The sequence below is a fragment of the Onychostoma macrolepis genome, chromosome 08 (genome assembly GCF_012432095.1).
Source record: "Onychostoma macrolepis isolate SWU-2019 chromosome 08, ASM1243209v1, whole genome shotgun sequence".
Classification (NCBI taxonomy): Eukaryota; Metazoa; Chordata; class Actinopteri; order Cypriniformes; family Cyprinidae; genus Onychostoma; species Onychostoma macrolepis.
In genome coordinates, this window is record NC_081162.1 from 8,756,600 (window position 1) to 8,784,349 (window position 27,750).

Consider the following 27,750-nt stretch of genomic DNA (forward strand, 5'->3'; position numbering starts at 1 on the left):
CACACATCTCCAGTTCCCAGACTCATATTTCAGCTCTGAGGGTTTTGTGCCCTCTAGTTTGACATTTGCACATCTTTAGTCAGAGGGGTCAATTTTTGTCATTACATCCTGAAGTAAAACGATCCCTGAGCTCAGTATGACGACTCTCTTGTTACACAGCTGACAAAGAGCCAGCGCTTCTCATGGCGACTGTTCTCCCTCAACACAACCAAATTAAGGGTCTGAAGAAATGTATCAGAGTAAATGTAGTAATTTTCAAGTCAACGGACATACTAAAGAATACTATAATACACCTCCGATATTCAGTTAAGCTAATGTTAAACGCTCCATTCGCAGCCATTTATTCCAGTTACGCGAAAAGCGTCCGATATTTGGCAGGTCATGTGATCTAAACCTGCATCCCTGAGGCGACCCGCTCCATTCAAAATAAAACAGCTTTTAACAGTCCACTGATATAACTGGAGTCCTCATCTCATGAGTGCACACGACTTAAAATATAGTTTTCAAAAACAGACAACTTTTCACATTATTAATGTGTAACATATTTGTAATAAAGAAGAAATTATGCGTGCGTCTTCTTGCGCACTCGGTGACAGATGCGAGTCATTTGTATTTGTCGCTCACTCACTGCCCCCAAGCGGCGTCCGAGTGAAGTGCGCCTCACATTGACGGACAGCGAGATGAAGCGGCACCTTTCTCAGGTGTCCCCTGTGTGCTGTGTGGTAAATAGATAGCTTGTACTCACTGCTGCTCAGATGGGACCTCGCTCATGGAGCGGTGACGCACTTTCGGTGAGTTCAGAACTAACGTTACGCTTTTGATGTTTTAGTAGGCTCCAGCTTATCCGCTATATTGCGTTTGAAGACAGTGTTTTTTGAACACAAGTGTGATTTCCGTAATAATTACACCTGGATAATGAGGTTTACAACACGTCTAGACTGGAGTCAACATTTAAATGTTTTATTTTGTTCTGATGCCTTTCTGTGAGTCAAAACTTTGATTATGATCCTTTTAATGTTATACTGTTCTGTGTCCATTATACAGATGTTTGTAGTACATAAATGCATTTTTAGTCCATTTATAATACATCTTATCCACTTGCATGAAAATGTAATTTTCTGTATTATCTGTCAGTCAGCAATCTGTTCTGATTTTGCTTGAAATGACAAATAAATCATTTGAGTGGGCAGGCATTTGACCAGCTGATTAATTATAGATCCCCACTTAGGTGCAACTCAATCTCTCCCTTCTTGTTACTCTCTTTGCTTTCGTTGACGACCCCAACGCACAGTTTCCCAGCATGCAGCAGGAGCTTTGGCTGAGGGCTCTTCTTGATACCTGCGTGTGCAATGAGATCGGCCGCTGCACAAGCACTCCCGACTAGACCGTCTGAACAAGAGCTCAAAAATGCCTTATCCAACAGCGTCGCAGGACACAACCACGTCTCCAACTCCAGCAGACCAGCAGCAGCACCGTCCAGAACAAAGACGTCCTCAGACACTTTTAATTGTAGTTCTTTGCATCATCATGGCAATAATCGAGGTGCGTTGTCCTGGTGTTTTTCACAGACCGTGACATGAAAAGTGTGTCTTGTAGAATCTTGCAGAAATAACTTTTGTGTCTAAGAAAATGCAGATAAATGTGATATTGCCGAGGGTCCCTGGAACCTGAACAACCCGGTGAAAGCCTCGAGGAGCCATCAGGAGCTTCACAAAGAGCTGTTACTGGCCCACAAAAAGTAAGATCACCATAAAATGCTCCAAATCAGATACTGTCGAGGAGACTTTAACAAATCGCTGAGCTTTTTTAAGTGGGTTGTTGCAATATTGATGATGCCTCGTTCTCTCTCTCTCTCTGGTCTTTTGTGTCAGGCAGTCATGTGTGGACACACAGGCTGCAATCGTACACCCTCTGGTATTATCAGCAGCCTGCGCTCAGGCCACACTGTGGCAGACACTGTAATGATAGGCCTGCTGACACTATACTGCCATGAGACTACTGAATAACAATAGTTCGGTCAGTTTGGCTGGTACTGCAGAGAAATATGGGCTCAAAAATTACAGTCAAATCTCATGATGTCAATGGAGCCCCTTAGTCCCCTGGTGATGGGTTAAAAAACTTTTACATTCCACTATAAACATTGTGTTGGAAATAATATTAGGTGGAAGGAAAAAGTATATTTCATGTTTTTGTGGGCAAACACAAAGTTTCTTAGGGGAATGCAAAAGCATTGAAATGTAATTTATTCCCCCTAGAAAATATTTCATTTGTTCCCTCACAAAACTTTGCGTTGCCCCATGAAACGTCATGTTCCCTCGCAAAACTTTTGCATTCTGTTGCAATCTTTCGCGTTCACCCAAATCTTCACGTTCCCAAGCATTTTGATGCAAAAGTTTTGTTTCCATTAGAAACTTCATGGTCCTTCGCAAAGTGTTTGCATTCCGACGCAAAACGTTTGTGTTCACCCAAGAAACTTCACATTCTCAAAATGCAAAAACTTCACATTTCATTGCAAAACTTTTGCATTTTGCTAAAAAAAAAAAACTTTTACGTTCCCCTAAGAAACTTAACATTCCCTCTCAAAAGTTTTGTGATGGAAATAATCGTCATGTTTTTGCGAGTTTCTCGGGTTTTCTCAGTTTTTCGACACTCCATACCATGTCATAATACATTCATAATACATAACACAAAAACACAAGAAAAATTATTTTAGCTTTTCCTCAATTTTAATTAATTATAATTTTTAGATTATTGCATAAAAAGTGTTTGCTTGACGCAATAATGCAAATGTAAATTTCACCTAGATACATTATCACCAGTTGTTATGCTGTATATTTGAAAGATTCCCCCCTCCCCTCAATCTGATTTTAGGGATATTTATTGGTCCATGGTTGTTTGATAGGAATGTGGTTCCTGGACCAAAAAAAAAAAAAAACGTAAAATTTTCTCCTTAAGGATGTTGTTGATATTAACTAAAACAAACTATTAAAAATGTTTTTTGTTTTTTTCATTAAAAACCTAAACTTAAAAACTTAAAAAAATAAAAAGCTAATTCAATTGTATTATAGTATATACAAAGCTAGCATAGCACTGGTAAAATGTTACTTTTATATGTGTTGTTTGTGCTTGGGCCCTTTGGGCGGGACAGAGGGCTGGTGGTGTGCTGTAAGCCTGAGCTTCAGATGGTTCTGGAGAAGAGGAAGAGAGAGCAGACCCAGAGAGAGGAGGGAGAGCAGAGCAGGAGTCCTCTGGAGCAGGTTCTGCTCGAACGACAGAACAAACATCAGGAGATGATGGTCAGCAGCCTCCTCAAGTGTGTGTGTGTGTGTGTGTGTGTGCTGAAAACCAAGTGATTGAACCAAGGAAAACAACAATTATTGTGTAATGTGTAGTATTGATTTTTTTGTTTGTTTTGACATTGCTATTGTATGTTGCTTAATTCATGACCACGTTACCTCTAGTTTCCAGCATAGTTACTACTTTTACCATCTTTAATGAAATTTTGCTTACCACATGTTTAGTAACAGTAACTGCAGCAACTGACATTTTAGTTACCATGGTCAAATTTAAGGTTTTCATTAGTTTTATAAGTGTTTTGTGATTTGTCTTGTTGCTTCTCAGAAGGAGAAGGAGGAGGAGCAGAGGCTACATGAGGAGGTTCAGCTCTTGGAGTTTGTCCGCGTGAGACAGAACCTGAAGAAAGTCCATACAGCTCTACAGAAGAACCTTCACTCCTGAATCTGACTAAAGACATGCTTCATTTGCAAAAACAGTAAACAGTGTTTCAGTATATTCATTATTTTGTTATTAACCTTTTTCACAGTCTGTTACAGTTCACTACTTTTCATTGTGTTCTGCAATAATTAATGTTAAAAAACATACCCGTGGTAATCTTAAAATACAAATTTTATAATAACTACAATTACCGATAGACCTAGTACTGTTAAACTGTACAAAATCTGCTGAAATCATTCTGTCATTTTGTTTAACTTTTTTTGTCGAGTGGTGGCCAGTTTTGTTGTAAAACCCGAAAGGAAATTAAATAAAAAACGCTACTATGGTACTTGTTCAACTACATGGTTGTCCTATCCATGTTTTTGATAATTTATTATTAGTAGTAGTAAAAATAATAATGGGGTAAAGAGCTACCGTGGTGATTTTTTTTTGTAATAGGTGTTAAAGTATTTCTAATGTCAGTATTGTAAGTTTTGTCCTGTTGTAAAAAAATCAAACCAGATCAAATTATTTTTTAAATTAAATAAACATGGTTTTGATTGATAAAACAGTTTTTTTTCAACTGCTTACATTTTCAAAACTTTGCCTCATTTTTTCAAAACTTTACACACAAATGCAAAATGCCTCACATCTCTTGCAAAATGAAGCACTGCATTCAAAATATCACAAACACATCTCAAAAGCAAACACCTTTGCCATAATATTAATTTATCTTAGATTTTTGTGTTACATAGAGAATTGTGTGTTGTGTTTTGCGAAAAGTATTTTATGAAATTGAAACCTGAGTCAAAGGCCGAGAATTAGTGTATGGTTTTGCAGATTTGGTGTGTGGTTCTGGTGTTTGAGTGTCAGCTTTCAGAAATTGTGAACAAGTAAAGATTTTGTGTGTAAGCAAGCAGTTGAAAACACTGTAATGTCAGACTACCTGCATTTGCATTAAGGCGGTTCCATCGTGAAAGACGCTCTGTTTGCGCAGTAATCAAAAAAATGGCAGTATTTGCGAAACTAAAGCGTGTTGCGCAAGTGCAGCGCTTACATGATCCCACTAAACACGCCCTCGCCGGCTCTCCTGCGCTGTGATTGGACGAGCCGGGGCAGGAGCTGGCGAATGATCGCAGGAAAGCGGAATAAACAGGAGCAGCTGTCTGGATGGTGGTCATATGATGCGCTGTTTTTCACTGTCTCTGCAAAAATTGAGGAAGAGTCGATTTAAAATCGCTTTTATTTTCACTGTCACTAAAAAAGAAGATCGTTTTAAAAACAGTCAAGTATAGAAGGGGGGTTTACTTCATCTGGAAAAAAACAGGTAAGTGTATATGAAGTGTTTTGCAAGAAGGGAAATGCAACGCAAGTTTTGACATGATTTGTTTTTCTTGTAAAATTGTGTTGTTCCACGGGCTCGCAGTATTGAGAGAGCTTTTACAATAATGTCACCGCCAGATATCACAGATTTAACAAACCAGTTCCACAAATTTGTAGAGAGTCAGCAAACACTTAGAGTTGTCTTGACCTCTAAAAGCTTTTAGTTCGTTCAAGCAGATAATGTTAAAGAAGCAGTAAGCAAATTGTGTTTAATAAATGACCTGAACGGCTGGCAGTGGTTGCTATTTCCAAAAAAAAAAAAAAAAAAAAAAATATTTTAGTTTAGCTTTGATACTGTCACTGTATTCATAAATAAAAAGCATATCAAAAACATCACACTGTCTGCACACTTCACGTACATAAATGCTTATTTAGGAGAACTTAACAAGACTTAAACTGAATTCATCTTTGCATGCTGAGTTATTGATTATGCAAAAATGTTAGGTGTATGATACACAGCTGACAGAAGAGACAAAATTAACATATGAACAAACACTGATTCACTGACAAAGATGAAGGGTCAGTTTTTAACATCACAGGATTACTACTGAAATACCCACATATTCAAACTTTATTATGTCCTACTATAAAACAGCCATCATGAATGACCCTAAACCGACAATTTTATTTTAAGGAACAATGACTGCAGCATTGCTGGAACAGTGTCGAGAGAGAATCCGGACTGAACTGGACAGAGTCGTGGATTTCTGGCTAAAATATTCCCATGACAAGGAACACGGGTGAAATGATTCACATTTTATTACATGGCTTTAGCAGAATTTCCTTATAGACCTAATTCTTTAGATATCTAACTGTATTCTGTAACCCTGAATGGTTAACAAACATAAATGCTGAAGCATTGAAATTGTCCTCAACACTGAACCCTGAGGGACACCCATCATTCAAACAGTATTCAAGACTTTATAAATATTTTGAAAAGAGCAATTATTTAAGGAATATATACTTTGCCAAGTTATAAGTGTTAAAGTTAATTTAACAATTAATTGATTTAACGTGGATTAAATATAATGCCCCTGTAAAATGTTTGTTTCATTTTATTGACTTTAGTGGTTTTTTTAACTGCCTTGGAAAAGATGGGAAGGTCTATGATGAGATGAAATATGTGTGGTTACAAGGGAGACAGGTTAGAGAATTTTTTTTTGTTCATTTTAATGTTTATTTTCAAGTTCTTTCTATTCATATATTAATCATAGCTGATGATTTTTTTTAATTTAATTATTTCAATTTTTCAATAAAAGCTGTGTTAAATTGAGTGTCTGATGTCTGACATATCCACTAGGTCTGGATGTACAGCAGGCTGTATCGTACAACGGAAAGATTTCACAGACCTGAGATTCTTGAAGCTGCTAAATCAGGTTTGGGATTCAGTTTCTCTGTTGCTTTTTCCATCCATCCATTTGAGTAACGACTGCTGAAAATTCAGCTATATCACAGGAATAAATTATAGTTAAAAATAGAAAACTTATTGTAAATTGTAATAATATTTCACAATATTATTGTTTTTACTGTATTTCTGATCAAAGAAATGCAGCCTTGGTGAGAGAGCGAGAGAGAGATTTATATGCAGAAACTGGATCTGCAGAAATTACAAAAACAAAAAAAGTGTTTACAAAAATGGCAAAATAATTGAATTTCCCCAAATGACCCTGTTCCAAAGTTAACATGTAAACGTGTGTATCTCGACTTTCAGGTGCTGCATTTCTGCAGAAGTTTGCTCGAGTTCAGGCCTCCAGCGGCCCGGGCAAATGTGCCTTCTGCTTGACGAGAGATGGGCGAACAGTGAAGGTTCAAAGGACGATATTCAGCGAGTGTTTTTATGTGATGGCCATGGATGAGCTGTCCAGGATTACACAAGCCAAAGAGATGCAGGTAAAACTACTAGTCAGCATCTCACCTAGAACTTAAAATGAATTATAATAATAATAATGACATAATGCATACAGAACTGCCCGTTAGGTCATGCTCTATACTTTTTTTTTAAATTAAAAACTGAGCAGCTTCCAGTGACTTATAGCTTATGCGTTTAAATGTTTTCTCACCTCTGATTTAAATGTTAAAATAATTTTATATATCTCATAGTTGATAACAGGTTTTGTTTTGTCTGTGTTCTCCACAGGCAGATGCTGAGAGCATGATGGATCAGTTGATATTCTGGGTTCAGACTGATTCATCAGATCTTGGTCGTCCTCAACTTCCTGGTGATCCCCCAATCAACAGCATGGCAGTTCCCATGATGCTCCTGTGCCTGGTGGATCAGCTGACAGAGGGTAGAACTGATGTTGCCGAAAAGTACAAAGACCTGAGTGGATGGTGTGTGGAACGGATACAGCAGCATATACAGGTGAGCCAACATTAAACAAGCTTCAGTGCTGTGACACTAAGCCTAAAATGTGCCTATAATGTATCAATTAAAAAAATTCTGGGATGAAGAAAATACCAAATGATACATTATACTAAATTCTTTCATCTCAGAGAGATGGAAAAGCCATTTTGGAAAATGTCACATTGAATGGAAAGGAACTTCCTGGCTGTCAAGGGCGGTTGCAGAACCCTGGTAATAGATCATTTCAAAATACAACAGGATCAATGACTTCTTGATTACAATGTGAATGAAGCCTCCTCATGAATGCTCTAATCAGTTTGTTAGCTTGTTTATCTGCATCTTATGAAGAGTCTGGGAGTAAATCCAACCTCACTGTCACTTTCCATAGAAATTCAGCATCCGTTATTATCAGTGGCGTCTCTCTCTAGGTCACGCTCTGGAGGCTGGCTGGTTCCTGCTGCAGTACGCGCTGAAAAAAGGAGACGTGCAGCTGAAGAAGACAGCAGTGGATAAGTTCATGGAGATCCCCTTCCACACCGGATGGGACAAACAACATGGCGGCCTTTTCTACTTCCTAGATGTAGACGGTCATTGTCCGACTCAGGTCAGATTATATCCATGACTCATTGTCAAATTTTATGTAGACAACAGGCCAACAGTCGGCCAGCTAAGTTTTTGGTGCGAGACCATAGGCACTAATCAGACCCCATCTGTAGTTTTTTGGCTGATTGAGCGTGTGTTCAGAGAAAAATCACTCTGATTGGCTGATAAGCTTAGTAAACCAGTGCACAAGAAGAAAAAACAAAAGTGCTGAAAGTGTGCAAACAATGAGGTCAACAGGGCTCTTCTCATTTTACACCATCATCTTACCCAAGCTTTCCAACATGTCAATAATTTCATGACATGGTTGACTGGGATGGACAAAGTGATCCAGCATGATTTATATACGAAGCAGCAACTGTTTACAATTTAGAATAAGGTTTATATATCCACAGTCCTTGTTTTGAGTTCCCTTTTTGAATGATGAATGCAAACTACTGCCCCCTGCTGGTATGGAGAGTTATTTCCTCTCAGACTACTTTAAGTGGAAATGCACCCGCTGGCTTTTATTATTTTGGTTTTCAGCCAAAGTTGTTTTGTGGTTCTGCTCTTGCAGTTTGTGACATGTTTTAATGTATGTCTTTCAGTTAGAGTGGAATATGAAGTTGTGGTGGCCTCACTGTGAAGCTCTGATCGCTTACCTGATGGCCTACAGTCACAGCAGAGAGCCTGTGCTACTGGACCGGTTCAAGCAGATCTATGACTACACCTTTGCACATGTAAGAGATGTTTCAGAGACATTTCATTTGGGGTAAGGCTCTTTCAGTATAATCACAAGAAGTTCAGATCCATCATGTTCTTTGTTCTTTTCTCAAGTTTTCTGATGAGGAACATGGGGAGTGGTTTGGATATCTGAGTCGTCAAGGAGAGGTTGTGCTGGATTTCAAAGGAGGACCCTTCAAAGGTGAGTAGCTATGGCCAAAATGCTTTCAACCAGTCAAACGTGGTTCACACTCACCTGCTGTGGATTTTTGTGTTTATTCATATCCAAAATTAATATATTCAGACCCAGTTAATTATAAGCTACACTACCATTCAAAAGTTTGGGGTCAAAGATTTTAGTAATATTGTGAATATGATAATGTATTAAATTGTTTTCTAATATATTTGAATACAGTTTAAAAATTTCTCCAACATTTGTCCAGGGTTCTTCCATGTTCCTCGGTGTCTTTACATGTGTGAGAAGCTTCTGGATGGTCTTCTTGAAAAGCAGGATTCTTGAACTTGCAGACATTTTGCACTCCATGACCCAGATATGACTGGAAGTGTAACTGCCTTTCTTTCTACTGATCAGTTTGCATAAAAATGCAATTATAAAATTTTAATCACACAGTTTTAACTATTCTAATTGGGTCTTAATTACTGTTACATTTTATATTATGGGTTCGCATTCATTTTATTAATTTAAGCCATTTATCCAACATTTAAATTAAAAAGGGACCACAGTGTTTTATGTTCGCTAGCTGTTTGTCTTGTAAAGGATTTCTACATATCAAACGTTTTTATATGAGAGTTTATAAACATGTTAAACTTTAAACCACTCCTCTAATGATCACTGTGCTGCTCTTATTAGTGCCTCTTTTGGTCCATCTCATACATTTCTTTTATAATTTTGCATACATTAGTGTATAAAACACATGTAAAGACATTCCAAATGTGCTGAATAAATGTTGACATGTCTACTGATGTTATCTTTGTTTTGGCTTACCTTACTAGGATACTTTTGTCCATTAGCTGATTCTTTTGTAAATCTCACTATGTGACGGCTGTTAGTGTCGTGCTCACTGCTAACAGAGGACCTATGAAACTCAAAAACACACTACTTGAAAATAAACTCGTAGCTACGATTTATAATAACTGGTTAAAAGTCATGAAACAGATTCCTAAAACAAGTCTAAACTTTTATTTTCTAACAAGAGTGAAAAGAAACAAAGGCAACATTGAAATGAAAATGTTTATACACAAACTCACGACAATGCGTGTCTGCAATAGCAATACCAATAATAATAATAATAATAATAATATAATAGAATTATTAGAACCCCAGCGACAAAATAAGATGGAGATAAAGGGAGTTAAAGTGAGATTTTGTACAGTTCTGTGGAGAGGAAGAGGGGATAGAGAGCAGGTAGCTTAAAAGAGACAACAGAATCACTGAAAGGAAATGACAATGAAGACAGCAAAACTCAGAGGAAGTGGAAAAGAGAGAAAGGACTATGCAGTAACCTATCTTAGGAAAGTAGCACCAGAACGTAAATGCCTTTGTTTTTCCGTCACACTTTCAAAATATTATACTAGTTTATTCACAATGTTGAATCTCCCTGACAAAATGTGAGACTCGGTACAAAAAGAATACGAGTGTCATTGTAGCAATGACGCCAGTCTCCTGCTAAACGCCCCTTCTGCCCGTCATCGAGTGTGTCTGTGTGTGAATACCTGGACAAGTCCTATTATGCAGCACACGGCATTTGCGTTAAGAACAGTTTGGTACATCTATATCGTAAAGACAGACAGCTTAACCGCAGGGCAAATCTCATTTTATCCCTCCCCAAAGAGAACAGAGATCTGCAGCCTGCGCCAGTGCACCGTTCAGGATGAGGGGTGAGAACAGAGGCAAAGGGGAAGAAAAACAGGAAAAAGTGCAGTGGTTAGTATGGTGGGGGAGCGTCCACTTGATGTGTTGAAAAAAAATTAATGTGAGCTTATGTGGGGAAGTGAGCCTGAGGCCTGCGCTTTTCTGTCTCTGTGGTTCTCTCGTTCACACTGCCCACCCCTCCACAGCTTCAGGAAACCATCACAACATCTGCAAGAGAAGAGCAAGTATGTTTGTTTCTGATCACAGACATTTGATAGTAAATAAAATGTGTGTCTGACAGCAGTGTGCACCTGTGTGTGGCTCTGTAGGTTTTGTTTTCTTGCATTCAGAAGCCTCTGTGGATTTTGGCTCGCCTTCGGTTTTCTGGCTCTTTCTCTTCCTCCTGGAGTCTTTTGACTTGCTGCCACGACCTGAGCTTCTCTGCTCCTGCAGCTCAATCTGAAGCAAAATGTTAAAGTTACGAGTTAAGCCTGATTATGAGGGGTCCAAAAGGGCAGCAAAATAAACATTGCTGAATTAAGATAAACATAAACAGTGCCTTGAGCAGCTTTAACGGTTTCAAAAGATTTGCAGATATGTACAATAGTTAATCCCACTCTGGTAGCTATAGGCCTATAGACGTTCGTTCATCTTTGAAACACAAATTAAGATATTTTTGATGAAATCTATTCTATGACCTCACATAGAAAGCAATGGAACTACCACGTTCAAGGACGTTTAAGGACATCGTTAAAATAGTCCATGTGATATCACTGGTTCAACATGAAGCTACGAGACTACTTTTTGGCCACAAAGAAAACAAAAACAACTTTATTTACCAATTTCTTCTCTTCTGTGTCAGTCTCCACCGTGCGTTCATAAGAGTACCACAACACGTGTGCATTCCTTGCTTGTAAACAAGGCGCAGTGAATCTGGGTTGTCAGTGAATCCTTGTTTACAAGCAGAGGAATGCACACATGCATCATGGTACTGTCCTGAACGCACATCGAAGACTGTTCAAGAAATTGTTGAATAAAGTGTTTATTTTTGTTTTCTTTGCACACAAAGTATTCTTGTAGCTTCATAATACAGTTGAACCACTGATGTCACGTGGACTATTTTAACGATGTCCTTACAACCTTTCCGGGCCTTGAATGTGGTAGTTGCGCTGCTGTCTATGCAGGGTCAGAAAGCTGTCGGATTTCATCAAAAATATCTAAATGTGTGTTGATGAACGAAGGTCTTACGGGTTTGGAACGACATGAGGGTGAGTAATGACAGAATTTTCATTTTTGGGTGAACTATCACTTTAAATATAGCAAGATAAACTGGAATTAATGTATTTATCAGCATGGACAATAGTGCTTTCACACACCGTTGTCACAAAGCATGTCACATCACATGACCTATGAACAGGAAAATGCAGTCACTACAGGATTGCTTGGCTAAATGCAAAAATTAACCAGCTTAAGGATTTTAACAGTGAGTAAAGTTCTTCTCACAACTTTTCTGGCTGTGTGAAAAAAATCTATAGCACTAAAGGTTAAAAAATGGTTACAAAGTTAGGACAAGTTCAAGTCAGGAGATGACAAAAGAAAAAGAAATAAAAGGTGGAAAAAATAAAAAATGGCAAAGGAAATGAAGGGAATAGGGAAAAAAGGGAAAGGAAATTAATAGGACAAGAAAATGAAAAAGAAAATAATAAAAACAGGAAACTAAGGGAAAGGAAATGAAAGGAAAATAATGAAATGCTAAGGAAAAGAAAATAGCAAGGAAAAAGAAAAGAGAAATAAGGAAAAGGTCTGGTAATTTGATTTCAATTAGTGACATTCTGCTTATCTAGCAGTTATGTCCCGGTCCTAAATCACAGCCTCTTCCCCGGAGTCCACACATACATGACGTAATGCCACTTTGACTGTCGGGTAGAAGTTTGCTGGAGGGGGAGCTCGCCTCAGTGTGGGCTTGGCAAAAGTGCTCATAGTGGCCACAAAGGAGACACACCCTATGGTCTTGTGGGCTTAATGTGCCCACTGCGGCCATTGTAAATCCACAAGACTGTAAATGCACATGAAGTGTGCCATTTGGGATAGGCCCTATGAAGTATAAAAAAAATGGTCTTCACAGTATAAACCTGGTGATTTGAACACCTCCCTTCCCTGTCACCTGTATGAGCGTGTGCAGGGCATCATGGGGCGGCTGTGATGCCGCCTGTTGTATCCGGTAAATAGTGTGTGTCTGGTCAAGCGTGACCTCCAGCAGGTCTCCTTCTAGCTGAAGCTCCTCCAGCTGTTCTCTGGTGGATGTGGTCAGCTCGATCACCGGCCCTTTGAGACACGGCACTAGTGACATCAGAGACTCCACCCCTAATGAGACACCAGCTAATAGGTTAAAAATAATGAAAGCGGTTGATTACTCATGTCAGAGAGGCCCGTGAATAACTGAAACAACTAACCTGTAATGTCCTGAGTGCCTGACTTCTTAGCAACTCCATTCTGACAGCCAGACTGGACAGGATGAGGAAAAAGAAGTTTTTGTACAACATTTTTACATTTGATTGATATCATAAAAGTTACAACTGCATTTCCTCACCTGTGTACCATTAGCAGCCTTCTCTTCACTCTTTTTTGGCGAGTTCACGTCCTCTGTCAGATCAATAACACTATCTTCCGTTTCCTCCGAGTCAGACAACACAATTACAGTATCTCCATTCCATTTGTTTTTCCCCTCTGGCTCTTCCTCTTTTATACTGTTCATTTCCTGCTCCACTTGTTGGAGTCTCTCTAGCGCCCCCTGTACTTCTGGAGTGTCTAGTGCCTGTTTGGCTCGACCCTGCCAGTTAATGGCTCTCTCTGTAAGACACTGTAATGCCTCTCCCTCTGGCAGGCGTACAGGTAACTTCTGAAGCGCCACCAGCAGCGCTAGAATGGTTTCCAGCCGTGGCCGCCGGGACCGTTGGCACCGCGGACAGAGGAAACGTGTGTTCCAGTCCCACCAGCAGAGGGGCTTTGTAAGATTTGTCTCGGAGGAGCCCAGAAGTGATGGGAAGGGCACACAACCTCCATGGAACCAGTCTTTGCACAGATGGCACCTGTGAAGCAAGGGGTGGGGCTGGCCACTGCACACACACACTGATTGGCTAGAGGTGAGGGAAGGGGTGGAGCCACCATTCTGCAGCAAGGTGCTGTCTGAGTCATGCGGTGGGTCTGTCTCCATGGAGTCACTCTGTTTCCTTTCTGTCTTGATGCCGTTCTGGTCACCGCTTGTTCCTTTTTCTACGCCGGGCTTAGTTAAATTCACCTGCTGGAGGCGGAGGAGGGCCTCTTTCTCCAGACGCTCCCCTTCTTTGAATGCCATCACCTGATATTGATGACATAAAAGTCGCATAAGTATACAAAACCTAATCAACTTACAATGAGATTAAGGAAAATACAATTCTCTAGGCGGTTCCAAAACGTAGTTAGCGGCCCCAGCTCTCTAAAGCCCAATAGTATACTTCCTGTATCTGTGCTCCACTCTGGTTTCCAATTTGTTTCGATTTGAACATTTGAAAACAAAAGATCCATTGATCCATCCGTGCTAAACGAGGTGTACTTTTAATGGCTTGTGCTACATGGAGTGGACCACTAAAAGTGAAGTATCCCTGGGTCTTAACTGTCGTGGAATCTCACAAGTCACTGATTTGGAATGCACTGAGCACAGAAGATTCAACTTACAATTTCTTCCATCTTTTCAGCTAAGTAGTTAGGTGCTGCCCCTGTAGGCAGGTCACTAGGTTTTGGAACAGAGCGTGTCATACACTGATTCAGACAAACTGACAGTCTGATGTATGAACACTCAAAAAGGATAAATGGAACAGTTATGAGTAAACAGCAACTCACGATAGCTCCTGGGTCTCGGAGGTCCTGAGCAGTGAGGCCTAATACATTGACATCAGAATCTGCTTCCGTACCCAGTGAGTTCTCTTCTATTTTCTTGCTCTTCTCAACACATGGGCACAACACCTACACAAAAGTGGGGGTAAAACATGGTCATGTAAATCTACAAAATGATGAAACCTTGAATAACATTTCAGAGTCAAAAGTATAGATGGTCTCTTCACCTCCAGCAGACTGTGCTGGCTGTTCTTCTTCAGGAACGTTTTGCTGGCCTTCTCTCTCCAGGAGTGAGCGCTAGCCACCTGCAGTTCCAGCTGCTTCAGTTCCTCCATCTTCACCGGCAGGTCCCGCCCAATGGCCACCAAACCCTCCAGATCATCCAGACACGGGTAGTGCTCACCGTTCTTCTCAGAAAAAGACAGAAAAGACATAGTCAATCTACGCAACCACCCAGAATGGCCAAACCATATTGGCCGACCACTATACTGAACATCAATTCCAGATAATCAGAACTGGCTAAAATTATTCTCACCTGAATTTCCTCCAGATCAGTGACCCAAGCACGAGCTCTGCTCAAGCAGGCCTGCAGGGACAGGATGTTAGGCAGCTGCACTGGTATTAGCTGAGCCTCGTTCACGATGGCCTCCAGCGTCGACAGATGGTGCTTCTGCCTGCTCGCAAGAAACAATTTAGAGATGAAAATGGAGGCTGCATTGGTGTGGTGACATATTCCGCCCCTTACTTGAACCAGCTCACCTGTCCTCCAGGCAGATCTGTGCTTTCTCCTCCCAGCGCTCGGCTATAGTCAGTAGCTCTTGCAGTTCAGCCATTGCGGTCTCCACCGATATGCTTTGTGGTACATTACAACCTGACTCCATCAAGTTCCTCAGCACAGCTAGAGTCACCTCGCTCCCCTCCGGCCCTAATGTCCGCCTGACCTCTCCCAGCCAGCGACCCTGTTCCTGCAGCCCACTCAGAAGCTCACATGCCGGGGCTATAACAGACAGCGATGCACCCTCCTCCAGCAGGGCCTGGATCTCTGAAGCCGCAGGTAGAGGAGAGTCCTGCTTCCACTCGCCTTTTGTGCTATCAACCAGAGCTTGAGCGCGTGCATCAAACTCCTCTATCTTCTGCAATACCGCCTGGAAAAGAAGTGACAGTGGTTGAACTTCCAAGCCGATGGGCAAATATGTTATATGCTATATCTTAGGTCTATTTTCTTACCTGCACTTCCTCCAGTGGTTTTATAACACAGGGCAGGTTCTGCATAGTGTCCACTAGAGTCCTCAGCTCCTCCAGACTCATTCTCCTGCTCTGGCTGTTGCTGAGGAGCTCTGTGCTACTGCTCTCACACTTTTGTATGTCTGCGAGGACAGTGTTGAGGCGCTGGAGCAGCTCATTACTGGGGAACTTCTTGTCAGCTGCCTCTTCTTTCAAAACCTCTAGATCTTTAATGTCTGAAGAGAGAAGAAAACATTAATTTGGGCTTTTGTCACTGCATTTAGTTTTTGATTTTGCAGAGTTTGTGATTTTGTCTCTCTGTGTGGTTTGTCACATTTACCTATTTTGTTGCCTTCTTCCTGCTCTAGGGCTTCCTTCACTCGGTTTGCCCATGAGTCAAAAGACTCGGCGCGAACTTTCAGCCGATGCAACATGGCCAAGAGTTCATCCAGAGTATAGCGATACCTTCATAGACGAGGGAACAAAAGCACATAAGACACTTCTGGCAAAACACATCTGTAGCCAAGAACGTAATTAGTAAGATCCCACAGACAAGCTCTGTGCTGGTATACCTGAGGTAGAGTTTTTCACTGGGGCAAGAGCAGAGGTCCTGGGCATGGTAGAGGCAGACAAGACGCTCTTGGCAGTTCGAACACGCCAGGGCCGAGAGGAAGCAGGTGGTCTTACATTTGTCACATTGTCTTTCATCATCAGGCAGTAACTCAAAGGCTTCCCTTTCTGCTTCCTTTATGCCCTGAGAGATGACACAACAGCACAAAACACAGTCAATCAGCTATCAAAGAGTCTATCGACCTCTTATTTTATTTGTAGGTGATTGTGATTTGAGCCAAAAAGCGGCAGTTAGGTGTACTAATGCATCATGACCTTTGATTCGAAACCTAGTAAGATGCCTACTTAGGATTTTTCGGCAGGCTAATTATAGACAATGTGGTTCGGTTTTTAACAAAAACATATTAGGTGGTGAATAAAATGGAGACAAACAGCACAGACAAACAAAGAGTACTTTGCCCTTTTAATATGAAAGAAATAAGAACAAGAAAAACTCTGACATTAAACATTAAATACTCTATAAACAAAACTGACAGGGTTTTTTTTATTTATTAATTTTAACTGATAAAATTCCAAAAATAAATAAATAAGAGAGAAGGATGCTAATGGTTCACAGGTTTGGAAATGCAGTTGTAACTTTTATAAAACAGGAACTTACTAGGTGGAAAGCACTGATAGTATGATCACTTGTAGACTTGTGTAGCAGAACTCGTATACATTGTAATAAACTAGTATTATACACATATTTGTAGCCAATCAAATATTGTCAGTCGCCCAATCCCAGATGTTTTTTCCTCATTCTGCAAACATATCGTCTCCGCTCACCCTTTCCAGCAGGCTTTTGCGTAGTTTCCTCTCCTCCTGTACAATAATAAACATCTCCCTGTGCGTGGCGGCTGCCAGGTTCAGATCCAGCTTCTCTGGGCAGGCCGCCATCTTGCAGGTGAGTTCCTCATGAGAGAACACGCAGTAGCGCCTCAGCCGCCGGTAATGCTCAATACACGAGCGCCCTGTGGGCAGCTAGCAGAGAGAGGAAGAGCAAAAGCATCAGTAACTCACAACAGGATGACTGACATTTAAAATGTAGTTCCTCAAAATGCCGTTTATCCGTTTCACACACTGCTATACATATTACAGATTTAAATGAAGGTGCATTTATGCGTGCACACTGTATGTATTTACCCAGTCTGCAGTGCAGAAGTTGACTGCTTCGGCAAAGTTATATCCCTGATTAAAACCGCTGTGGTAAGCTCGTGGAAAAGTGATGACAAACTCCCCAGCACACTGATTGGTCCGAACCACCTGTCAATCAAGAATTATGGCCAACTGAGATCAGTGCTTTGAAAGTCCATTCACACATGACAAAACAATAATGCCACCAACAAAACGTGTGTGTGCTCACATTTAGAGAAACAATAAAATAACAACAGTAAGAATACATTATTTTCAGGGCACAGATCATATATTTTATAAACTGACAGGACATCAAGCAGCAGCCCTAAAAGCCAAATTAACTTAACAAAAAGAGCTTTTCAGGCCTCACTTCACATTCTTAAAATAGTAGCGGCTTAATGATGCAACCTGATTACCTTAAGTACGCTAATTATAATATTGAGTGAGTGTGAGTGTGCGTGTTACAAACCGGCACTCCATGACTCATGAGTATATTAGGGTTCATGATGGTGACAAGCTGGTGGAGCAGGTCTGGCTGGAACTCGAAGAGCTCAGGTGTGAGTTTCTTCATCACCTCCTCTAACTTCTCTGCAGAAGATGATGGCACACCATACCATGTTTTGGGCTCACCCCTAAAACGAGAAACCAAAAACAACGGGTTTTTAATATCACCCAAGATGCATCAGACTGTGCTTACAGTACAAAAGACATGTGGTCACTGGTCACAAGCTTTTCTGGCAATTTCTACTACTAAAAAATATGATATGACAAGCTGCTCCTGAAAGCTGCTACATAGCATATTAACAAAGTCTCTATGCATTACCAGTGTAAATAGTTGATGGAGTAACTCCAGTGATCCTCTATGTGCCAACAAAAAGCGGAGAACACCATGCCCACATACAGCCATGGCACCTTCATGCCAGAGATATCGGCATTAATGTGGCACAATACTGACTGCTCCAACACTGGCATAACGTTTAAATTCCAGCCGCTGCGGGCATATTCCTGCAACAAGAACAGGACGGAGATGTTAATCTGCTGTCTTGACCAAAACATGGAAAAATGAAAAGTGAAAAAAAAAACGAACCTCTTCCTCATCTGACAAGTGTCTCTTGCCATTGTTGACAGGAAAACCACTACCAAATTCCTTTGAGTGAATATCTGCCCCATATTCTACAGTTACGTCTTCTTCAATACTACTGACCAACCTCCAAAACTCCTTCTCAACCAGCTCTGTCGGCACCATCTAAAAAAAAAAAAAATAATTCAAATGTCAGTGAAATTATTTGTATGTGTACAGTAAGAGTCTGTGGGGTTCGAGATTGATTAAAAGGCAAGAAAAACACTCACATGGACAGGCATGTTGAAGTAGTCTGCTTTAAAAGTGTCGGCCATCTCACCGAAGCTCTGTAACGTATACTCTCGAGTGGCCTGCTCAAAACCAAACGCCTCTGCTGGCTTTTTACACTCCTACACACACAACACATTTACAGTTGATTGCTACACCAAGAAATAAAGTCAGCACTTAGAAAGTGTTAGTGTTTATATATTACACATTAAGACACTTCTCCATAAACAGAAATAACTGATCAAAACAGTAGTTGTTTTCCTACTGAAATATCCAGCATAACAACAGAATAATACAAGAGTTATTTCGGTCTGGTCTCTCACCTCTGCTATGCATTTAGGGCAGCGCCAGTTCCCCTTGGGTGGGTCTGTGAGTGGAGGTATCAGGCAGAACGTGTGATAATTATCATCGCACCCATCACAGAGCAGCAACTTCTCATCCTCGTCCCCACGACCGCACATCCGACACACAAACGAGTCCACCTGACAGATTTCAGTTATTGAGTTTAGTCAAATTTTGCTTGTGTGCAAGGTATTTTTGAATCTGACTGGAAAAATAGTCAGATACAAGCATCTACATGGTTCACTTATCCTGCTGATCGAATCATGTCAGATCTACGATCTTCCAATCTTATCAAGCTCAATCGGATGGCTTGAGGTGTTTACATGGAGGATTTTCAGTCCGATTGAGCCATCAATCCAATTAATCCAACTCTTGCATACGTGCATACGTCTCTCTCAAACTTACAAACTGTGGGTTATTGAGGTTGCGTCGGAGTCTCATGGTCATCTTGGTGCAGGGTTCATCATTCGAATCATTAGGATCATCAGTGTGATTTTTGTCGTCATCAACATCCTCCTTGACAATGAGATTTGGGGGTGGTGGAGGAATGTCTGGATCTGATTTTGTAAGCGGTGTCTCTCCAGGTTCATCCTTCACAGATGCACTAGCAGCGCTGTCCCGCACTATTACTGTCTCCGGCAGTTCATCTGGTGAAAATGCATAATGTTACACTTGAAACATTTATAAAGAACAAAATCAAATCAAATCTAAACTGCAAACACACCTTTCTTCCGTGTCTTGTCTCGAGGTACAAGACCGAGCCCCATCATTTTAGGTCCAGCCCCATAGATCTGCAGCTTTTTCAGCTCAGGGTTCTTCTCTATGTCTTCTTCTGTAGGCTCCGGCTAATGGGTGTAAGTGAAAGACTGTAAGTGAACTACAGGAACAGCGATGACGATATATGAGCGAGAGGGTTTTCCTTTCCCTATTTCTACACTAAACACAGCTTCTTCCATGAGGGATCCTGAATGTTCAGGACATTAACTTTTCACTACTTTTGAAGTTGTAAAGCATCAGAAAGATCGGCGTAATCATTTTTCCCCCACACTTTTCTAAAATAGTTTATTCAAATGTCTTTGATGCACAAACTACATTACAAAACTGATTGAAAACCCCAGATTTATCAATATAAAGCAAAAATGGTTAAGACGCCACTGCAGACTGTTAAAGCAAGAGCAAACATGCATGAAGTTAGTTTTGTCTCAGACTTGACTGCTATCAAGAGGGAAAAAGCAATTATTCATTCAAACACAATTATTACCGAATGGCAAAATCTCTCATGAAACGATCCACTGCTAAAAAGGCTGGGCAATAAAACTAGGCCTTTATTTATATTCAAAAAAATCTCTCTACATTTACATATTTACTCTGAAATAACAGTCTTCAATCAGTTAAACATTAAATAGCCTCTAATATTTAACAATAGCAGTAATAAAAATTATAGCTCAGGTTGCATATGCCAAGTATATTTTTAAAATGTGAAATGCAAGAAATAAAAACATTTGAAATCTATATATACATTTTCCCTGCTGATTTTCCCTAAACAAAACAGCATTAACATAATAAATGGCATTATTCACCTGCATATATTTATACAAAAAAAAAAAAACCTAAAAAAAAAAAAAAGGCCCTAAACAGGGCCTTTCATAAAGAATGGGTGACTAAGTCATAAATATCGGAAATATCACAGTCCTAACTGCTAAATGCCTCAAATATGCAGAAGCAAGAACACATCTAAGCATTATGTCCAGATTGACGTGTGTCAGAAACGTCAATCGCAGTATTTCTCTGTTCCGTTCCTGAAATATGTTACGCTGAAAAACAAAGTTTCGCTGTGTCATCGTTAAGCAAAAACAACTAATTTCTGACTTGCAGAATGATGAACATAATATGAACCAGCCATTATAGCAGATTATAGCAATCATAGATTAGTAGTAATATGCAGCCCAGAGTTTGGTACACCACCAAAGAGGAAATGTAAGCAAGCCAACATTGCTAAAAGTGTGGCAAGACAAGCGAAGTGAAATATGTTAGATGACTGAAGGACACCGAGGAAGACAGGATGGATGCATAAAGAAATAAGCAAAAGCAAGATCTGAAAGACGAGAAACAAGAGCTTCTACATGAAATTAGACACCCAGTTTAAGCGTGAACGACAGCATAAACCAAACAAGGTTTTTTTTTTTAAAGCATGAAAGACCGTCAGCAAAGAAAGAAAGAAAGAAAGAAAGTGAGGGATAGGGAGGAAAGTCAAGAACAGTGGAAGTGAGAGAGAGAGAGAGAGAGAGAGAGAGAGAGAGAGAGAGAGAGCGAGGCAGTACCGAGGAGATGTGTTGAGAGCCAGTTGTAAGAGGGTGGTGAGTTGGATCCTCTGGACCCTGCATGGGGAGACAACAACCAAAACAAAATGGATTCCAGAGAGAGAGAGAGAGACAGAAGGAAAAAACAACAACCATGTGCGACAGGACAGAGTCAATCGGGGGACAGTTGCCTATTAAAAATTTGTAATTTTTTAAATGTCTGAAGTACTATTCAATTTTAAGCCAACAGCATAAGTGATTCAGACATAATATTAATAAAAAAAAAAAAACATCACATACTAGTGTGAAACTGTACAACCGTTCAGTTGCAACAGTTTTATTTATTTGTTGCAACTGCACATGATTGTTTAACGGATAAAATTACTTGCTCCATATATTTAAAATAACGTTTTATATTTCATATAAGATACCAGTCAAAAGTTTGGAAACACTTACTATTAAAAATGTGTATGGGAATTCCATAAAAAGTATAGTAAACTAATACAAACTATATTACATTTGAGACATTCTCTTAACCAACTTTATCAAATGCATACTGCAATCTGGAAAATTTGAAAGGAGCACCCATGACACTTTTTGGCTACTTTTCATGAACGATCTGGGCGCTACTTGCAACTTATGATACAAAAATAAATAGTTATAACTAATGTAGTTACATATTTTAAAGAAATTATGGATGCACAACTTATATTTGCCTACAAAATTGCTTCAAGCGTTCAAGAACATGCTTTTATATCGAAAGATCAGCTGAGTGAATCCAAACTTTTTTTCTGGTAATGTAAGTATTTTAGTTTTCTTAAAGTTTCTGTTTAAACAAAATATTAAGAGAGAGAGAGAGAGAAGGGCTTGATTCAAGGCCAAGAAGGGGAGAGTTAACTTGGTAACTTCACTTACTGCAGTTGTAAATGGCTAAATGTTATTGCTTTAAATATCTCTATAATTTAGTTGTAAGAGAACCGCAGAAGGTTCCTTAACTTTGAAAAACAAAGATTTATTTAGCTATCTGATACTAGTTTATTATCACTAATGCTATGAATCCATTGACCAAGCTAATGCAATGGGCAGGCAAATTAAAAAGCCAAACACCCAAAAAATAAATGCTGGGAAAATGCAGCACCTTGGAAATTAATGGGATGAGAATAGCATTATGATGTAATGAAAATTTTAGGTTATGGCCAATGGTCTTAAAGAGACAAAGCGTAATGACAACAAATGAAAGACAGAAGGTGAAAGAAAGAAGACAGAGGGATGAGGGCAAGATGGACACAATGCTTTATTTTACAGCACGGGGAGCAAAGCATGCTGGGCAGTGTCTTGAAAGCATGGTCAGTGCTGATCCAAAAGCGTTCATACATCTCAGAAAAACAGACAAAGCACATGTTTGGATGGATCCATAAACCCCTGGTCAGTTATAAATACAATTATGGCAAAGGTTAGAGTCATCAGTAGTCATCATAAAAATTTCAAAAAATAAAGATTAGACTAGTAGATTTTGGCACAATTTAGTAGAATCTTGGTTAACAGGGCACATTGTATTGATTTTGACACATAACTGATATAAATTGCATTTACCTGTAAATGTTATACATTAAGTTATACTGTTTTTAAAATCACTGCACTGTTTTTTTTCCCATTTTGATACAATTGTTGTTTTTGAATTTAGAAAAAAAAAAATGCTGATCAAATACTGAGAGACATAATGAGCTAATGATGCCACAATAAAATAACAATAAAAGAGCTGACACATATATTGGTCCAGAAATGTCACTCACCTCAGGCTTAAGGCGATTGGCTCTTCGTCCATAGCTGCTTATCTTGGATGGTGGGACTGATTGGCGGAGAGGAATGGAGTGGGGTTTGTATTCCCGGTCTACCTCTTCACTGTCATACAGCCTGGGTTTACACGGCTAGATATGCAGAACGCACACGTCAGCTTCATATTTGTAAAAGACATTTACTTGCTCCACAAAACATTACTGTGCACATGTAAGCACATTCAAGTAAACTAAGACATGCACATTCCTTTCTTGTGATTCTCCTCTGTAATTGTGGACAGTAATTTAATCAAATCATCAATACTCTTTTATGTCTTTAACAATAGTACACACAAAATAGACAAATTACCAAATGTGGGTCATGACTTCTCTTTTAATGCTTGTGAAAAGTCAAGCTATTGAAAAGAACAAATTTTAAAACTGCCTGTATCTAATATCACACAGAATTAGCCTAAATGAATGTACGGTCATAGTAGTTTACCAAAAATACAGATCAATATGGGAATGTGATTCAGGTTTATGTATGGACCTGATGCTCACATAATCAAAACATGACATAATTCTGATAATTGGGATCTCAAATACTGGAATATGTGTGTGTGTAAGCACATTTAATGGAAAATTATACTGCCACTCTTGTATAATAAAGAATATGTGAAGATTTTCAAGCACTAATGATAAATGGTCAAACACAGTACCGGTAAACTGGCTCCAGACTGGAACATCTCAAATGGATAGACGATCCTCTCATAGTGCGACCTTAGGAGAGAGCCAATGTTTTTGCCAGGAGGATATCCCAGTTTCTGTGCCACGCGTGCCCAGCGTCTCTCCTTACACACCGCCTCGAAACCCCCTTCCTCTGTCACAATCTACCACACAGGACATACAACGTGTCAATTACTGACTCTTTCCAGTTTACACTATTCTATAGATCTAGGATTTTCTTAGGATGAGTTTACTTTTAAATCTATCAAAACGTTGTGTTGACCATCTCTTATCTTTTTTTCCTAATCAGTGAAATGACATCAAACAACTGGCTGCTGTATTCACCTTGGCCAAGCTGAACAGATCTAGAATACGTCGTTCTATATTGGGGATCTTCAGAGAGGATCCCTGGATCTCCCAGAACTTGGCAATTCTGTCCAGATAATTTAGCTTCACTCGTGTCTCAGCCTGAGAAAAAAAATAAAAAACAAAACAGATGTGTTAGTGCTTAGTCAACACAAGAATATGTGGGTCATGCTTCATGGAGTAAGACACTCGAGTGATGAGTTCAACAGCATGCAGCTCTGACCTCGAGCTCATTGAGCCTCTGAATACGTGGCGTGAACCGGAAATTGTCCACCTCCACAGCAAATGGTGGCTGCCAGTCCTGTAATGGAAAGAAAAAGGCTGTTTGAATAGCAAAATGTAAATATTTTCATAATGGTCTAACATTAAGGGATATATTTTACCCAGAAATGAATATTCTGTAGAACAAAAAAGAATATATTTTGAAGAATGTTGCTAACCCAACAGTTCTGTTGAGCACTGACTTTGATTCTATGGGCAAAAAAACACTGAGATATGCTTTTCAGAATATCATCTTTTATGTTCTACAAAAGATATAAAGTCACACAGGTTTAGAATGCAAAAGATAATGATTACAGGTGGTGGGCGAATCTTGCATATTCCAGACTTTTCTGCTATTGGACGGATTTTGGCGATATATCCCAGAGGATCAGCAAACTCTTCCCACGACGGCTCAAATACTGGACATTCCGGTGGCGGAACAAACTCCTCCCCTCCATCCATCGCTCTGAAAGCAAACAATTCAAGTTCAAAAGAAATACTTAATTTCACTTCAATCAAACAATATAAATCCTAAATGAAAAGTAAACGCAATTACATTGGCCTTCTCTCATACAACACAAGCAGATTAAAAATCAATCACATAAATCATTCTGAATGTGACACTTTATGCAAGAGCGTTTTTTTATTAAGTACATCAATTGTTTTTATTTACTGTGATAGTTCATGTTTTAAACATTAACATGATGAAATGACACTATGGGCCACGGTATCTCTATTCATCCCTATATTTAAAAGTTCAGAGTTCATCCTAATGGACACTAGCGCTTGATCCATATGTGACCAGCACAAAAGCATACGTGTCAAAAGAACTCTAATTAAAGTGCATAGATCAAACGGAAGGGCCTTGATGATGCATGAGATTAAACTAATCAGGAAGTTTAGAGCACAAAGGAAAAAGACCTTTCTCAGGCAATTGGACAGGAGGAATTAGAGAACAGAAACTTGCTCTCTAGAAGCAGGTCTGGAAATGTACCCTGTTACTATTCTAACGAAACATCATACCCTCTCCAACTTCAGAAATCCCCTACTTTTGACTTTGTCTACCTCTCAGTCTCAAACCAGACAAAATGGGGGAGGGAGCGAAACATTGTGCATTTAGGCCTTGTCTGGAAAGCTTTTGGATGTATCCATAGCCATTGGTTTAATCAAATGAGCACCTTATAAAACAGTAAAATGCCTTATATGACACAGGCCATTCATTTACTACAATTAAACCTACTCTAGGGGTTTATATGCTGGTAGCTTCCATGTTGTGAAAACAACAAAAAAGCGGATCACGTGACAAAAACGGTTCACACTTCATGTCCCAAGCTAATATCGATGCCATTAACTTATCGTTTTATTACTCAGTGTAGAATAATATGCACATACAACCCTGTCTCGTTCACATGTTGTTGTTGTTATTATTATTATTATCTAAAATTTGGCTATTCAGTTAGAAGCACTTCTGAAAATGTCGGGACAGACAAGTTATAAATAAAATATTGCTGACAGCGGCTGTCTCTCAAATCCTAGTAAGCTGTCTATCTAAACAAATGACATTAGAATTGGACAAAAACACATTCTAAGGGGCGCATACGATAGTCAAAACTGCTTTCTAAGGTAACTTACATACCGCACCACGGTTTGAGAGACAGCCATAATCCCAAATTTCCTGTAGCTTTAGCCTGCTAACCGGCCTCAACTCGCGTGAGATTCGAGAACAGCTTTCAAATTCACAGATAATAGTAAATAAACCATTCAAATGTGCGGAACTGACACTTTTAAGACTTACTGGGGAAAGTATGTTCACTGGGGAATTGCTAAGAAAGCAGTTTTATAGAGGTAGCTTGTTAGCTGTCCGGCTAACGACCAAAACAATAAAGCCTCACCATCCGTTTGTCAGTAGACTCACGCCAAATCCAACAAACGATTGATTTGATGTCAAAAGTATTAACGAATCTCAAAATATCCGACAGTGTGAAGACGTAAACAGATTATAAATCCAGTAAGAGGGCCAAACATTAGGACTCAATTCCAAAGAATGGCTGAGTTGTGGAAGCACACAAGGGGAGAAGATAGTGTGGTTGTCTCGGGTCGCAGGTATATGATGTATTGTGTGGCATTTAAACGGATCATCAGATCGGATATAGCAGGTAAAACAGAAACACTTGCGCTAAATCAACATAAATTCAGCCATCAGTGCTGTGAATCTGAGCACCGGTCTTACATTTTTTGTACTCGGTCTGAGTTCTTCTTATTCTTCGGTGTCGCCTCGGAATGATTAGTGCGCCGGTGTGTTTTATTATTTGTGTCTTTCTGGGTCTCGTTTGATGATCACGGGGTCTATTGTTCGGTGGAGGGTCAGTCTCTGGGTGGCAGTGGCTCTGCGGCCTCCTCGATCAGCCCATCCCAGCACACATACACGCTCTCGGTCGGTTAGAGGGATGATGATCGCGGAGATCCTCTTCTCAACTGACTCCTGAAAGCCCCGTGTAAGTTGACTTTTTATTTATAAAAACCGTTCCTCGCGCGCTCAGAAAATACGCGTCGTTTCCAGTGTTTTCTTTCCTCGTCACCTATCCACCGTTCATCCTGTCTGAACTACACGCCATCTTGGTTTCATCACGACCTAAGCACAACTCTCTCAAGATCCATTGATCTCAGTTGGGAAAACACGCACTTGACTGGATGCGAGCACGGTCTCATCCCTCCACGCTTCTCGTTACATGTAAACTAGTCCCTAGATTCGACCGATTTAACTCAGAATGAGGTAAATTATCGTACTTGATTTAACAAAAAATGGGTATTGACTTCACGCGTGTGTTATAGATGGACTACATATCGTGTTATGTCGAATTGTGAGTAGTTGTATGTTGCACAAGTGATGCAGGTAGGCGAGCGGACGTGACGCGGAGTGATATTTCACCTCTTTCTTGGCAAAGTAGTTCCAGTGAGTAAAATTTGCGCAGAAGAGGTCAAGCGATGTATGCGAAAAACAAAATGGGTAGCGACAACTAGTGGCAAAACATCAAAACAACGCATACATTTGAAGGGATGGTCATTTCTGACTTGATTTACTCAGTTTTGAGGGTTGGGTTGGGTTGGGTTGAATTTTCTTGATATCTCAGCACATAATCAGTTGGATCAGATCATAGCTAATTAATACTGGAAAT

General features: G+C 39.9%; 3 protein-coding genes across 7 annotated transcripts; 2 read left to right on the top strand and 1 right to left on the bottom strand.

Moving 5' to 3' along the window:
* The first annotated feature begins 663 nt into the window (after nucleotides 1-663).
* si:ch211-218o21.4 (protein FAM107B) lies at nucleotides 664-4,207 on the top strand. 3 transcript variants are annotated; one of them, XM_058785306.1, is made up of 5 exons: nucleotides 664-791; nucleotides 1,292-1,542; nucleotides 1,627-1,738; nucleotides 3,140-3,296; nucleotides 3,622-4,207. In XM_058785306.1, exons 2-5 carry the CDS (start codon nucleotides 1,350-1,352, stop codon nucleotides 3,736-3,738), a joined length of 579 nt encoding a protein of 192 aa, XP_058641289.1. In that variant the 5' UTR covers nucleotides 664-791; nucleotides 1,292-1,349; the 3' UTR covers nucleotides 3,739-4,207. The 3 variants fall into 3 exon arrangements, with proteins under 3 accessions (XP_058641289.1, XP_058641291.1, XP_058641290.1); XM_058785308.1 differs by having other exon boundaries at nucleotides 3,149-3,296; XM_058785307.1 differs by having other exon boundaries at nucleotides 1,636-1,738.
* Nucleotides 4,208-4,871: 664 nt separating this feature from the next.
* Nucleotides 4,872-9,721, top strand: renbp (renin binding protein). 2 transcript variants are annotated; one of them, XM_058784387.1, is made up of 11 exons: nucleotides 4,872-5,041; nucleotides 5,732-5,837; nucleotides 6,166-6,241; nucleotides 6,398-6,473; nucleotides 6,809-6,987; nucleotides 7,235-7,459; nucleotides 7,591-7,672; nucleotides 7,870-8,045; nucleotides 8,629-8,760; nucleotides 8,858-8,945; nucleotides 9,187-9,721. In XM_058784387.1, exons 2-11 carry the CDS (start codon nucleotides 5,737-5,739, stop codon nucleotides 9,261-9,263), a joined length of 1,212 nt encoding a protein of 403 aa, XP_058640370.1. In that variant the 5' UTR covers nucleotides 4,872-5,041; nucleotides 5,732-5,736; the 3' UTR covers nucleotides 9,264-9,721. The 2 variants fall into 2 exon arrangements, with proteins under 2 accessions (XP_058640370.1, XP_058640372.1); XM_058784389.1 differs by lacking the exons at nucleotides 4,872-5,041; nucleotides 6,166-6,241.
* A 208-nt stretch (nucleotides 9,722-9,929) lies between these two features.
* On the bottom strand, nucleotides 9,930-27,475 carry kdm5c (lysine demethylase 5C). 2 transcript variants are annotated; one of them, XM_058784385.1, is made up of 28 exons: nucleotides 26,805-27,475; nucleotides 24,890-25,040; nucleotides 24,537-24,614; nucleotides 24,293-24,415; nucleotides 23,941-24,111; nucleotides 23,240-23,374; nucleotides 21,468-21,524; nucleotides 19,871-19,991; nucleotides 19,552-19,793; nucleotides 19,128-19,286; nucleotides 18,807-18,926; nucleotides 18,544-18,702; nucleotides 18,280-18,461; nucleotides 17,926-18,088; nucleotides 17,466-17,585; nucleotides 17,109-17,303; nucleotides 16,286-16,467; nucleotides 16,054-16,178; nucleotides 15,717-15,949; nucleotides 15,249-15,634; nucleotides 15,025-15,163; nucleotides 14,717-14,896; nucleotides 14,496-14,618; nucleotides 13,207-13,974; nucleotides 13,070-13,121; nucleotides 12,781-12,980; nucleotides 10,928-11,075; nucleotides 9,930-10,844 (listed from the first exon to the last, which is right to left on the bottom strand). In XM_058784385.1, exons 2-28 carry the CDS (start codon nucleotides 25,034-25,036, stop codon nucleotides 10,825-10,827), a joined length of 4,728 nt encoding a protein of 1,575 aa, XP_058640368.1. In that variant the 5' UTR covers nucleotides 25,037-25,040; nucleotides 26,805-27,475; the 3' UTR covers nucleotides 9,930-10,824. The 2 variants fall into 2 exon arrangements, with proteins under 2 accessions (XP_058640368.1, XP_058640369.1); XM_058784386.1 differs by lacking the exon at nucleotides 21,468-21,524.
* Nucleotides 27,476-27,750: the final 275 nt, after the last annotated feature.

Bases quoted from the DNA above. Each gene is read 5' to 3' on its own strand.
- si:ch211-218o21.4 (XM_058785306.1), top strand. From the start codon at position 1,350: ATGAGATCGGCCGCTGCACAAGCACTCCCGACTAGACCGTCTGAACAA. The intron at 1,543-1,626 runs GTGCGTTGTCCT...TTTGTGTCTAAG, and splicing joins TCATCATGGCAATAATCGAG to AAAATGCAGATAAATGTGAT. The intron at 3,297-3,621 runs GTCAGCAGCCTC...GTTGCTTCTCAG, and splicing joins ACAAACATCAGGAGATGATG to AAGGAGAAGGAGGAGGAGCA.
- renbp (XM_058784387.1), top strand. From the start codon at position 5,737: ATGACTGCAGCATTGCTGGAACAGTGTCGAGAGAGAATCCGGACTGAA. The intron at 5,838-6,165 runs GTGAAATGATTC...TATTGACTTTAG, and splicing joins TCCCATGACAAGGAACACGG to TGGTTTTTTTAACTGCCTTG. The intron at 7,673-7,869 runs GTAATAGATCAT...GTCTCTCTCTAG, and splicing joins AGGGCGGTTGCAGAACCCTG to GTCACGCTCTGGAGGCTGGC.
- kdm5c (XM_058784385.1), bottom strand. From the start codon at position 25,036: ATGGATGGAGGGGAGGAGTTTGTTCCGCCACCGGAATGTCCAGTATTT. The intron at 19,794-19,870 runs GTGTGTTTGCAG...CATTTTCACCAG, and splicing joins AGACAAGACACGGAAGAAAG to ATGAACTGCCGGAGACAGTA. The intron at 18,462-18,543 runs GTTCGTTTTTTT...TTCTTGTTGCAG, and splicing joins ACTTGTCAGATGAGGAAGAG to GAATATGCCCGCAGCGGCTG.